A 13,411-nucleotide genomic window follows, 5' to 3' on the forward strand; every position below is an offset into this window, starting at 1 on the left:
GGGCATCCAGGGTGGGCTCAAAGGAGGAATGGGAGTGAACAAAAAATCAGAGAAAATAAAATCGAAATTCAATTTCAATGCGTTGCGATTTGTTGCCATCGTGTGGTTAATTGCGGTACTGCACTGCAGGTAAGATTCAATGTCAAAGGATAGGGCGTGGAAATGTTAGATTAGAGAGACATATATTCCTTAACATGCTAATATTCGAATACAGAGACCACTCTTACTATAAATTGCACAAAATGAAAAAAACGTGAGGCAAAGGAACAGTTAGTATAGTTTGTGTAAGTGTTTACCATTTTCTTCCGATTTTCCCAAAATCTCCCTTTAAATAACATTATCTGGGTATTTTGTGTGCTCAGAATTTTTGCAGTAGTTTGTTTTACATCAGGCATCATAAAGATAGTCAAACAGCCATTTGTATTAGATGATTCCTTTAATTTTAATGGTTTAATGGTTTTATCTCCAAGTAAGATTTTTTCTTCTCTTATCAAATATACAAGATATTGTTGTTTTGCATAAAAAGTAAAATAGTTCAGGTGTATTGGGAAAAGAATTTATGAATGAATTCCCTCACCTCCAGGTCCCAGTCAAGAGGAACATCTGCTCCTGATGGGACAGTGATTGGCTTCAGGCTGTTGAAACATGTTCTTCAATAAAATCACATAGACGCAAAGACATTTGACTATGAAAAACTCCTGTGATGCTATTTCATGTTTATTCTCATTTCTCATCAGGCAGAAATATTATTTTACTACACCTTTCCATCTGTGTTTTTTCACAGTATTATACTTTGGCTGTTTTCTCATACGACTGTAGTACCTCCCCCTCTCTTTACCTTTGTTTGTTCCCTGTGCACACACACCAACATAACAACCCCGTTCAACCCAGTTGCCACACAACAACTCACTCATTAACACAGCAAACCCTTTCAAGTGTCATCCTGCGGGGAGTTTATTAGCACTAATGAGTGAATGCGGAGCAACTTGGAAATATCATCCCCCAGCAATTGTCTCTTCCAGCCCAGATTGTTGTAGCTCTCTCTGCTCCTAATGGGCGGTTAAGATCTCCAGAGCTCCTCCAGGAGGCTGCTGCAGGTGTCCTAACTTGAACCAGTCCGAAGGAATGCCCCATACTTGGACAAAATACCTTGAATATCTGGTTGAACCCCATCACTCAGACATCTTCTCAATGTGTGGTCCCTAGAGGTTCTCAAAGCAGGTTCCCAGAGGGAATGGCTTGATCTGCTCCAGCATTTCACCAGGCATCCACCATTGTCATTTCTGTTACTGCATTGCATGATTTCAACTATCAGAATGTAGCTGTTAGCACCACTGCTATCATTAGCGTAACATCAGTGCATGTCTCTCCCAACCCTGATAGCCGCTCTGTCTCTGTCACTCTCGTATTTTATCTTCCCATCCTTCTTCTACTTTTACCTTGACCGGTTGAGGCAGAAGGGAGCCCAGGAAAAAGCAGTGTTTCCTCACCACTGTCTCCGCAGTGCTTGTTTCTGGGCGGATGTTTGCTTCCTGTCAGTGACGTGTAGTCAGTAGAGGCCGGGGATGCAAAATGACAAAAATAAATTAAATGGTTATATTTATTCGGTGATTTGTACTATAAAGTTATTTTCCATGCAGCTTCACAATTTTTAGTTTTTTTTTTTTTCATAATCGCTAAAAAAATTCACATTTACCGTTCAAATATGAGGAAGAGACGTGCTGTGACGCGGCAACCAGCTGAACTCACTGTGGATTGCGCAATGATTCTGCTAACTGTGCTGCCATGCTATGCACTGAGACCACAGTGTTGTCTCTATGGATGTCACTATTAAAAAAACACTTTTAATATATGATCTAAATTTCCATAGTTTAGCTGATATGTATAATGTTTTTCGTCAACAACTGTAATGTGTTTCTTGTGTCTCTTGTAATCATAAAACGACTGTGAAGAGACATTGAGTGAGGCACGCAGTAACGGTGCCTCATGGTAGGGGGCACCGCTGATCCCAGGGATCCTTCTTACTTCTTGGCTTCAGAATAATAGAATTAGCAATAGCAAGCTACAGTAAACAGTTAGCAAGTCAAGAGCGGCCATCCAGCTATTTTTTGCCGATCTCATCGGGCTGTATAGCTCACAAACAGTGAGGGATGAATGCAAATCTCCTGGGCAGCTTCTCAACTTTTTGGCCCAGAGGAAAACTGTACCTAAGGCGACAAAGTTGCTGTGACCGGTGGTCACCGTTCCGGCTACGACAGCATTGGTGTAGTGGTCATTCTCGGCACCGAAAAGACACGTAACATACAGTCAGAACAGGACCGATCAAGGACGACTGTCTTCACTGGCAGTTATTTCCATTGGGACAGAGAGACTTTTAAAACTGAAGAAAGATAAGAAAGACTTCTACAAGCAAGTTATCGATGCTTCAGAAGGAGCGGCGCATAGACTTCATTTATTAGTAAAGATAAGAGATAAGGTTTTTTTTACATGTGCTTTTTTCTATGCTACAGTTTGTACACATAAAGAAAGCTGATATGATATTTTAAACAAAACACATTAGCTGCTGCCAATAAAATGGAGAATGAGCTACTCTGTAGGGTTCATATGTTTGTAAATCTGACTGTGATGACGTCAGTGCCTCTCCAGCCATGAACCTCACCGCACGTCACTGCTTCCTATAGATCATTTTTAAGACCGAGGTCCAGACCTGCTCAGCACGGGATGTCTCATCAGACAACTGGGCTGCGATTTGACCGTATTCATTCTATCTCACCTTTTCCTGAAGGTCAGCGGAGAAATCATGGGCTCTGATCTCATCGCGTTCAGCATCAGAGCATCAGGAACCCCACCTCCCCTCCAGCGGACCCATAAATGAAGCAGGGATGTGTCTGATATGATGGGAGTGAAGGTTTTATCTTCAGGCCCGCAGGACGACGACCCGCCGCTCCTCGGACAGCCAGGGAATGGCGTGACTCCACCCCCGATGGCTGGTCCAACAGGAACAAAGCTCCGGGGAAGAGACATCAAAGATGGAGTTTACTGAGGGATTAACTCTTGGACATTTACTTTTATATCCCATAAAAGAATAAGCTTCCAATCCTACCTTTATTTGTTCACTCAACTTTATTCGAGTACGATTGATGTCCTGTCTGGAGAAGACGTGAAGGTAATGCTTATCTTCCTAAACGCGGTAAAAAGAAGGTGGATTTGTATCTTCTATGTCTTCTTTGACGTCATGTTAATTCATCCGTCTGTATTTTCATCTTGTAAAACATCTTTCGTTATGAAACTGTACTCTTGATGCTAAAGACTGTGCTGGGGTGAGCATTAAACGCAAAAGGAGAAGTCGAAAGGACACCAATTTACAGAAAACAGACCTTCCTCATATTATCTGCTTCTCATCTGAGCTGAATTCAGTCAAGACCATGATTGTGTGCCTTCTCAACTCTTGTTGAAATCTTCTTGTTGTGGCAACTGGACTTGAATTTCTTCACTTAAAGACATGTTACCCCTCATCTGAGAGGCTTCTTCAATTCTAATGACCTGTGGGGAGTTTCCCAATATAACTGCAAGGTTTTTGGGCAGGTTTTTTGACTGAAAGCACGGCATGTTGAGCAAGTCACTTCCTGGTTCCTGCAGACCATGTGACCCACGGTACCTCCGTTGACACCTGGGATTATATCCGGGTACTATATTGAGGGCTGGTTGATTCACACAAACAGGGTCGAAACCTTCAGAAAGTGAACCCGTAACGTAGTCACTTTCATTTCTGGAACTCTTCTGCCCCCCGGTGGATCAGTGAGAATTAACAGCTTCAGTTGCAGCGGAGAATGCTGCTTTGCGGCCCCATCTTTTCGACACGGTGGAAGTCACGGATTCGACCAAAACACATATTTAAATCATTATTAAGATGCAGGTTTTTCAGGACGTTTGTTAACTCCTGGATGTTCCGACTGTCGATGGATGAAGACCATTGCCTGGAATGCGGTGGAGGGGGTCTTACCCTGATAGCTACTTTACTGTCTCTTAACTGTCACTGAAATGACAGTTCAGAGTTAATAATACATCCTCTGAGTAAACGACAAAAACACACAGCAAAAATGTTGGATTCATAACAGAAATGTTAATTCAGAATGCGAAACAGGTATTTCATCATTTCCACCTGAAGAAGACAGGCAGGGTTTAATTCACCCTTCATCGCACAAATCATGGTTTATAGTGGGTTTCGCTCTCTCTCTCTCTCTCTCTCTCTCTCACACACACACAAACACACACACACACGCACACGCACACACACACACACACACACACACACACACACACACACACACACACACACACACACACACACACACACACACACACACACACCTTTGACCAATAGTGGTATTCCGGATCTTATTGCAGATTATAATGTCACCATTGGGCTGAAGGTCAAACCGTAATTCAGTTGGAGTACAAGCAGCTGATTGGCTGGTCTCTCTGAGACCCCGGCCAGTTCAGACTCGAAAAAGAAAAAGAGCAAAACAAAAAGCCTGGACACTAAATGGGCCGGATTTGCCTTAATCCCACAACGGTTTCAAAGAGAAAATTGAAACTAGCTAAGAAGTCACATCAAACAGGACCTCACTCAAAAACACAACGTGGCTCGAAAACTCAAGTGGAGGCTGGTCATAGGTTGCCAGGGCAAACGTAATCTGTGGGGTTGAAGATGATGCTCAGTAACGGTGGCAGCAGCTGACGGTCTCAATGAAACAGCCTCACTAGCAGGAAAGCGTAGAGTTGGGTGGGGCCAAAGGAGTGTCTAGCTGACAGAGCAGGGGTCGTCCTTGCACGGCTTGACATCGCCCTTCAGCAGCTGGATCATGACAGCCTTGGTCAGGTAGCTGGAAGTTCCTCTCTTCCCTGTCGGAGGGGTGTTGTAGAAGCTCTGCATGTTGTCCTGGGGGACACATGGACACAAAGAGGTCATAGCCTTTCAAAATTACACCTAACTCTTTAAATATTCATTCATGAGCCACTGCAGAGCTGGAGTGGGACATCCTTGGGCTTTTCAGCCCTCAGATCCAAGTCTGAGTCAGGGTGGAACCAGTCAGGGAAGAGGAGGTGCAAAACAAGTCCGAAACAGGAAAGGAGAGTCCAGTATCGTCCAGAGCTCACAGACAAATCAGTTGAGCCAAAGAAGAGTCAGAGGTGAGTCAGAGTCATGAGAGTCCAGGTCAGGCTGGAATTCTAGGGAAGAGTGAGACTTAGAGTTGCCAAAGAGGAAGCGAGTCGAATCAGAGTCACTAAGCGCCTCAATCAGAACGTGTCACTAAAAGGACTCCAAGTCAGTCAAAAAAGACGACCCAGAACTGAGTCAAGACTCACCCGAATACTGAATGTACTCCTCCAACAAAAGCCAGTCCAAGCTGAGTGAATTCATTGGAGGGGACACCGAATCAAGTCTGGAGATACTAAATACAGTCCGAGTCAATCCCAAGTTCACAGAGACTGAGTTGAGTCAAGTCACTGTTGAAGAGTCTAAATTGGGGGTAAAAGTCGCTAAAGAAGTATGCATTGAGTCAATCAAGCCCAGTCGCTGGAGAAAAGTGAGTCCTGGCCAGACTTCGAAAGGAGAGTAGGAGTCAGAGTCACCAAAGGGAGAGAAACGAGTTCAATAAGAGTCATGCAGAGTCACAACTGGGGGACATGTCAGAAAAATGAATTCTAGTCAGTCAATAAAGACGACTTGGGAATAGAATACAATGTGCTCTACCACTGAGCTACACCTTCACAAGACTCACCCAAATAAATAATGAAATCAACTGAAGAAGGCGAGTCCAAGCCAAGCGTGTTGATTGACCAAGACTTGAGTCGAATCGAGTCGCGAGCCACTAAAGGAGAGGCCAAGTCAATCCAGAGTCAAAATTGAGTCATTGTCAGTGTCCAGCCGAGTCAGTGAGTGAGACTTAAGATAGGGTGAGCGTTCACCGGAGACGAGTCCAAGTCGAATCATCCGTCACCAGGCAAGAGTCATGGTCAGAAACATTTTGACCCAAAGCAGATGGAGATGTCGAGAAGTTTTAGAACCCTGCTCAATCCGGTCAACTGGACAGATGTTCAGACCTGCTTCCCGGTGCCGTCCGGTTGACCACGGTCCTTCTGGAAGTCGGTGAAGGCCTCCCTCACCAGGGCATCCAGGTCCACCTTCTCGCTAAACTCCAGCTCTGGGTTCCTCTCCAGCACAATGGAGACTACCATCAGCAGCTGGAAGAGAACATCCAAGCCATTGGGGTGGAGTAAGACCAAGCTGGTTGGTGGCAAGGGCCTTCCTTTGATTTACTACTCTCTTAGGAGGTCTCACCTCCACGATGATCTGCCTGTACTCGGGCAATACCACGTTCTTCAGCGTTTTCTCCACCAGCAGAGAGAAATTCATCTCGTACATGGTCATGTCGGACAGAGTCGGTTGCTGTGGAAACGGAGAAGAGTGAAGTCAGGAACAGAACCAGCAGGGGGCAGCAACGCACAGCAGGTACACAATGACACATCTGACCTGGGGGAGGTACGTCCCGGCCACCAGGATCCCGTTGGGTGTCCGTTCCAGAATTTGCCAGACTCGGTCATAGAAACCTGATGGTGTTCTGTTCAGTGAACCGTCGATCCGGCGCCTGTTCAGCCAGGACCTGCGGTAGGGAGGAGCCAGGAGAACGTTCGAGGCGGACATGTTGGGGGGGGGAGGGGGGCGTGGGGGGACACAACACATGACACACACCTTCGGAGATGCAGTATTACCATAACCCTACCTGGCGGTGTGCTGAGGCTGCAAGACGTCCAGAAGCAGCTGCTTGATGTCGCTGGGGGAAAGCTGGTAGATGTCCTGGGGGGGCATGTCCCCGGCCCTGATCTTCAGCTCGTGCTTCATGGCCTGGACGATCCATCTGGGGACAGGACGGGGAAGCTTCAACATCACAAACATCGGGTCATTGTTTACGAGAACATGGGTGTTGGGGGATGCAAGACCTCCTACCCGACTCTGATGGTCAACATGCCGCTGAAGAGCTCAGGGGTGTTGGAGATGATCCAGCCAATGTGGATGACGAGCTCCTGCTGTAGCACTGCCTCCCTCTCCCCCCCTTGGGGGGAGCACCTGCTATAGATGATGCCCTGGATCACCCCTGGAGACAGGGGATTGGAGATCACCTCCTCCTCATGGCCAAAGAGGCCCAGGGTCACCTGACATGCGTGTGCACAAACACACACACACACACACACACACAGTGTTATAAAGTTCTCTGCAGAGAATCTGTAATTTCCTGCTTGTACTTGTGCGTGTGTGTGTTTCTACACAGACGTGTGTGTGCATGCGCACATATGTGTGCGTGTCGATGCAAACACACAGACACGACTCCCCTGTATTCGACAGGGGAGTTTTTGTTCCTTCACCACCGATCGGCCTCCCCTCCCTGCATGAAAGTGAAGAGGAGCAGAAGAAAGGGAACCCAAACGGTTCCTCGTTTCTCTGCACCTCCGCACGATCTTGCATTCACACTACTGCAATCTCCCTGTTTTGGGGGAACATTGATGCTGGCACTGTTTCAGAGATGTGGTTCTGACCAGGAAAACCCCGCAAACAAAGCAGAAAGGCTGCCGTCCCAGAACCCAGTGATGAAGATCATCAAACGCAGAGTTGGCTGCGCTTGTCTCCTCCGACCGGCTGTTTTGGAGAATGGAATGAGGAGGCGCTACTCATATTTTGAATCAGCTTTTTTAAATTAAATGGAGAGGAAACGCTCAATCAACTCTCGCAGTCCTGTCAGACCCCGGACCGGGTCAGGATGACTGAGGAGGTCCAGATCGGAGCTTTGCCCAGACAATGGGTGAGCTTAAGAGGAGGCTGGTGACAGGAGGTGAGGAGAGGTGGAGTCCAGTGGGCTGGAACATGCGTGCTAAAACACACACACACACACACACACACACACACACACACACACACACACACACACACTCACACACTCTCACACACACACACACACACACACACACACACACACACACACACACACACACTCTCACACACACACACACACACACACACACACACACACACACACACACACACACACACACACACACACACCACGCAGCAGTGTGATTGCCGTTAGCTGCTGTATAACAAGCACACCATCAGGTACACTGACAAATCTCTTCCGTGGAACTGGTTCTTTTTCTTTTCTGGCAGAGAGCAGTTTTGGTTTAGGGTTTCTTTAGCAGATTACGGTATTGTCTTTGCGGACACCTCTGTCATTTTCCAACAATCTTCGTTGGATTGTTTCCGAAGTCGGGGAGCTCATGAGACATGTGTGGGAATGGTCTTAACATGTTCTTCTGCCAGAAAGATGCTGGATTGAGGCTCACGGAGGTAGTGGGAGTTATGCTCTAATGGTGTCAGTATCAAAAAGTTAGCTCAAACATGCGGCGGCGGCGAAGACAAGTACACGGGTCACTCCGGCAGGAGGAGCTTGGGGACTTTAATGCCTAATGGGGCATTGGTGAATGTTAAAAGAACCGTCCCCTGCGTGCCTGCAATCATCAGATCAATACTGATCAATACCCCAGCCCTCCCCGTCTGTGTGTCCACTTACCTGCTTGCCTTGCACTAAAACACTAGTAATACTGGGGGCAAGGCTGTCCACTAGCTTAGTTAACAGACTGGCGGCAAGTCGGACAACAGACCTGATGAAACACAGAGAGACACTCTTGACATGGAGGGAGGCGCTATTTAAGAAGCTCTAGGTCAAAAGTTAACCTTTGCTTGTGTCAAATTTAACCTATAAAGAAACTTTAAACATGATGTACTCCCTTGTAGAAGTTCTCTCTTATGAAAAGTTACACAAAGTACTTATATTGTATGCACCTCCAGGTACTTCTAGAGTAAGTGTGCAGTTTTCATGCTAACAGCTAGCAGCAATTATCTAACAATAAACTAGCAGGTGCTCCAACAGTCTCTATATCATGGGAACAAGAAGGTGAAGTATGAGGTGTCGAGAATGTGAAATGTGATGTCGCAGAGGTTGAAACACAATTTAGCCCTCAGCCGTCCACTTTTTCTGTCTCTTCTTTTTTTTTTCATAACCGTGTCTTTGATCAACCAGAAGTGGGGAGTGCAGAGCACAAATTGAATGTCCATGTTTGATTCCTTGGATGGTTCCTATCGGCTCATCATTGAGCCTCCTCGTGCCCGCAGGGACCCTACTGGGAGGTGAGAGGTGCAACACACAAACCATAGCGACATACAAGAGAGTTGTCAGGACACACAAGCAGCAACACATAAGATGCTTCAATCATTAATTGCTGTTGATTTTTAGACATGATGTTTGGTATTTCGCTTATGATTTATCTAAAATAGTTTTTTGTTTAACCAAAACGTCCTGAAGCCCTTCCCACTTTCCAGGGCCACGATGTGTGTGGAGGACAAAGGTAGGTGGGGTCAACGGACGGAGCAGCGGTTAATGTGATGGAAGCGGCGGTGACCTCCTGGAGGAGCCATGTGACTGTCAGCCATCTTGATTTGTGTGGTTTCAACTGAGTTTGACAGGGAATAATTAGCATTGCGCTTTAGCCAAATGCTAAGCTATCAATCAGCGGCTGGATGCTGGGGCATTTCAACTCTTCATGTTAGTGAAGATTAACTCACCAACTTCCTGAATATATACTATATATATATAGTAATAATAGATTCTAAATATTATAATCATTTTTTATTTTGTTTTCCAAGATTTAGCAGCCTTTATGCAAAAAATGAAATTCGTGTAGTTTTTGCAAGAAAACCTTCAAGTTTTATCGTACGGCAGAGTCCATAAAGATAATCCACAATTTATCTCAATATGCTAAAGCTAAACGGCTTCCACTTTGACCAGACACACGGGTCAGAATCCCCAAGATGCTACATTCCCACTCTAAAGTCTGGTTAAACTGTGGCGGCTGAAGGTCACACAGCTGTCGAGCTTAGTTGCCACTTAGCCAGCTGCTAATTAGCCCACTACTCGGTCAGATCTTTAGCTGGCTAACTAGCCCGCTAGCCGGCTGAGCCATGCAGGGCTCATGGACGTTACCTGCTTTCCGTGCACCAGTATACTGGTGATGTGAGGCGCTATAGAGCTGGCAAACTTCTTGATAATGGCGGCGGAGTGGCGCACGGCCAGCCTGCCATTTGTCCATGTTTATACAAATGATGTGACCGTCCACATGAGGAGCGGCGTTTGCGAGGAAGACAAATAGGATCAGACATGTGGAGACAAGACGACCGGTTGAGAGAGACAACAGATGAACACTGTGATGACCAACAAAAATTAAGGTGATTGTACTACTATTATAACCCACTACTGGTACTACAACTACTACTAATTCTGTTTTTAGGTTTTCATATTATTAATTATATTTGGGAAAGGAATGAGCTTGATAGACTATGGCGTTGAATGGTGTGTGTGTGTGTGTGTGTGTGTGTGTGTGTGTGTGTGTGTGTGTGTGTGTGTGTGTGTGTGTGTGTGTGTGTGTGTGTGTTAGCATATCCAACCAAAGCTTCCTGCTTCCTGCTCTTCTGTAGATTCTCTCCAGCTCCTCCATCAGACTGTCTGGAACCACCAAAGCAAACACATGATGTTAAAATCTTCACAAACATACATGAGCTGGGAGCATGATGCAGTCACATGACCATGGTCACCTGACTAGACCGATGAGCTCACCGTCTTTGGACAGGAAGTCTGGCCCCTCGCGTCTGAGGAGGATGCTTGCCAGCTGGGCCTGACTGGCGAGACAGTCGCAGTCCTGGACAGACAAGTGGAAACATCAACATGTGGGCTAGCACCTTCTGACCTGGAACTAGGGGCCACACTCCAATGACCTGGGCCTTTTGGCTGTCAACTTCAAACTCACTGTCAGCCCTGAGGCCCCTACACACTGGAATGAACTTTTATTCCTCCTCCTTCAGTGGATGCCATTAAATGTCATCCACTGAAGGGTCATTAGCTGTGATAAGATCATGTAATAACCCCTGCCTGAGTTCTCTGTCTTTCTTCTAGGTACTTTCCTAAAGTACCAGTGCTTGTAGACAGTACTTGTCGGCCTGACATTTCCAACCTCAGCATCCTCCTACCAATATATTCACTATTAGTCTAACATACTTCTCTGCCACTCCAGACTTCCTCATACAATACCATTATTCCACTCTCTGCACACAGTTGGATGCTTTTTCCAGGTCTACAAAGGCACAATGCAGGTCCTCTGACTGCCTATACTTCTCTACCAGTATTCTTAAAGCAAAAGCTGAGATGTTCTCTTCTGCTTTCAGTTTCCACTACTCTTCCCTATATCTTCATTGTACAGGTCATTAACTTTATCACTCTATAGTTACAGCGATTCTGCACATCTCCCTTACCCTTAAAAATGGACACCATCACACACTACATTCTTGAGGCATCTTCTCACTCCCTGAGAGCCTGTTGAATAATCTAACCAGGAACTCTACTGCTGCCTCTCCTAGAAACTTCCATAGGTCCACAGATGTATCATCAGGACAAAATCCTTGCTACTGTTCATCCGCTTCAATGCCCTCCTCACTTCACTTTTACTAGTCTTTGCTACTTCATGGTTGACAATAAGATATGATAGGATACGATAGGACAGACTTTATTGATCCTGAAGCAGGAAAATTCAATTATCACAGCAGCATTGTAGCCAGATGTTGGTACAGTAGACTATTTACAATATACAATGTATATTGTAAATATAATCTATTTACAATATACAATGTATATCCTGATATAGAAATAAGAAAAAGCGTAAAAAGGAATGCCTTCTGTAGGATAGAGGCTATAAAAGTAACAGTTGTAGTCCTGGGGAATATTAAATATATTAATGTATTATTTTCATAATATAAAAATAAACAAAATATTGCACAGATGAGGGTGTTAAAAGAGAGGACAGTAGAGAGGTAGTGCAAAAAAGAGCAATAGTCTCCTCCTCTACCCTTCGCTCTCTTTCGTTTTCCCCATTCATCAGCTCTTCAAAGTACTCTATCCATCTTCCCATCAGTCTTTTGGCATCTGTCCATACATTTCCCTCTCTAACCTTAATCACCTGGACCTGCTGTACATCCTTTCCATCTCCATCTCTCTGTTTTGCAAATCAGTATAAATCATTATCTCCCTCCTTCCTGTCCAACATAGCATACAAGTCATCACACGCCCTTCGTTTGGCCTTTGCCATCTCTACTTTCACCCTGTAATGCATTTCCCTGTGTTCCTGTCTGCTCTCTTCAGTCCCCTTGGTGTCCCAGGTCTTCTTTGCTAACCTCTCTGTACATGCTTCCTCATTCCACTAGCATATCTCCTCATTTACTTTTCTTCCCGAGTCCAGTCATCTTCTCCACTCTTAGAAGTTACACTATGTTCCTGCTTCTTCTGGAAATGAGTATTCACTACAGTAATTTCCATTCTTTCTGCAGAATGGGCAATAAGACATTTAAAGTCGTGGTACTTTATGGAACAACAGGCTGTAGGAGATTCCGCGGTTCTTGAGCCGAGGCGGACTCACATGGAACTTCTGGAGGACCTCTGTGGTGGACTTGTTCATCCACTCATCCACGCTGATTTCGGGCTGCTGCTCTAGGTCTGAGGCATTGGGGGTGCTGGTCTGCCGCTTCACCTTGGAGTGTTTGGGAAGCTCCGGCTCTGAGAAGCTCTTGAACTCCGGGATCCTTTACCGGGGGAAGGAATGGAGGACAACCAAGGTCAGGAGCATCCGGGTTGAAGCAAGTTTTCTGATTGACTCCAGATCTGATTGAACCGGTACGCCACTACTATCAGGAGCCCAAGAGTCTCTAAGTTAGAAGAGTGGCCAGAGCCGATCATGGTGGAGAACCAGGTTAGGAGAACACCAACTGTCCTCGTGTGAGGACTCCTGATCAGGATCAGATCTTACTCAGCCTCGTTGACCCGCAGGAAGTCTAGCTGCTCCACTGCAGCACCAGCAATCAGCGTCTGAGGGCAGAGAGGCAGGTAACGTTTTTCGTAGTTGCTACGGTGACTGGAGTCATGGGACTGTAGAGTGTTGAGAAAGGCTGAAGAGCCAGTGAGACCCTCAGAGGCCCTTCATCCATGCACCTGAAGCCGGTCCACATGAACTTTGACCCCACCAATGTTGCCCTTCTTGAAGGATGCCAGCATGTCAAGGACGGGGTTGAAGCGGCTCCCCCTGCAAGCAGACAGGAGAACTTAATGACTCTGAGCCAGGGCGTGCCATCTTGTCTGAAACTACAACCCCCACCTCCGGGTTGCTGCTACGATCAATCGAAACCTAATTACAATTGAGTTGGTTTGTTGTTTTTGAGCAGGTCTGAGGCATTTAGATGCTCACAGCTGCCAATGTG

At 46.0% G+C, this 13,411-nt stretch overlaps 1 protein-coding gene across 4 annotated transcripts in view; it reads right to left on the reverse strand.

The window, feature by feature from the left end:
• Positions 1-4,106: 4,106 nt before the first annotated feature.
• phkb (phosphorylase kinase, beta) overlaps positions 4,107-13,411 on the reverse strand; it is a 41,749-nt gene continuing 32,444 nt past the window's right edge. For 2 of the 4 annotated variants that reach the window (XM_086174897.1, XM_086174895.1), the window contains 12 exons: positions 13,146-13,236; positions 12,964-13,022; positions 12,577-12,739; positions 10,728-10,809; positions 10,559-10,616; positions 8,628-8,718; positions 7,013-7,218; positions 6,789-6,923; positions 6,539-6,668; positions 6,347-6,454; positions 6,109-6,249; positions 4,107-4,942 (listed from right to left, as the gene is read on the reverse strand). In XM_086174897.1, the coding sequence (XP_086031023.1) occupies positions 4,805-4,942; positions 6,109-6,249; positions 6,347-6,454; positions 6,539-6,668; positions 6,789-6,923; positions 7,013-7,218; positions 8,628-8,718; positions 10,559-10,616; positions 10,728-10,809; positions 12,577-12,739; positions 12,964-13,022; positions 13,146-13,236 (1,402 nt within the window). In that variant the 3' untranslated portion in view covers positions 4,107-4,804. Of the gene's footprint in view, positions 4,943-6,108; positions 6,250-6,346; positions 6,455-6,538; positions 6,669-6,788; positions 6,924-7,012; positions 7,219-8,627; positions 8,719-10,097; positions 10,189-10,558; positions 10,617-10,727; positions 10,810-12,576; positions 12,740-12,963; positions 13,023-13,145; positions 13,237-13,411 lie in introns of all 4 variants that reach the window. The other 2 variants (XM_086174896.1, XM_086174899.1) reach the window with 1 other exon arrangement.

Source organism: Fistularia commersonii, chromosome 27 (genome assembly GCF_037954325.1).
Source record: "Fistularia commersonii isolate RoL2024-O1a breed Wild chromosome 27, RoL_Fcom_v1.0, whole genome shotgun sequence".
In the NCBI taxonomy this organism is placed as follows: domain Eukaryota; kingdom Metazoa; phylum Chordata; class Actinopteri; order Syngnathiformes; family Fistulariidae; genus Fistularia; species Fistularia commersonii.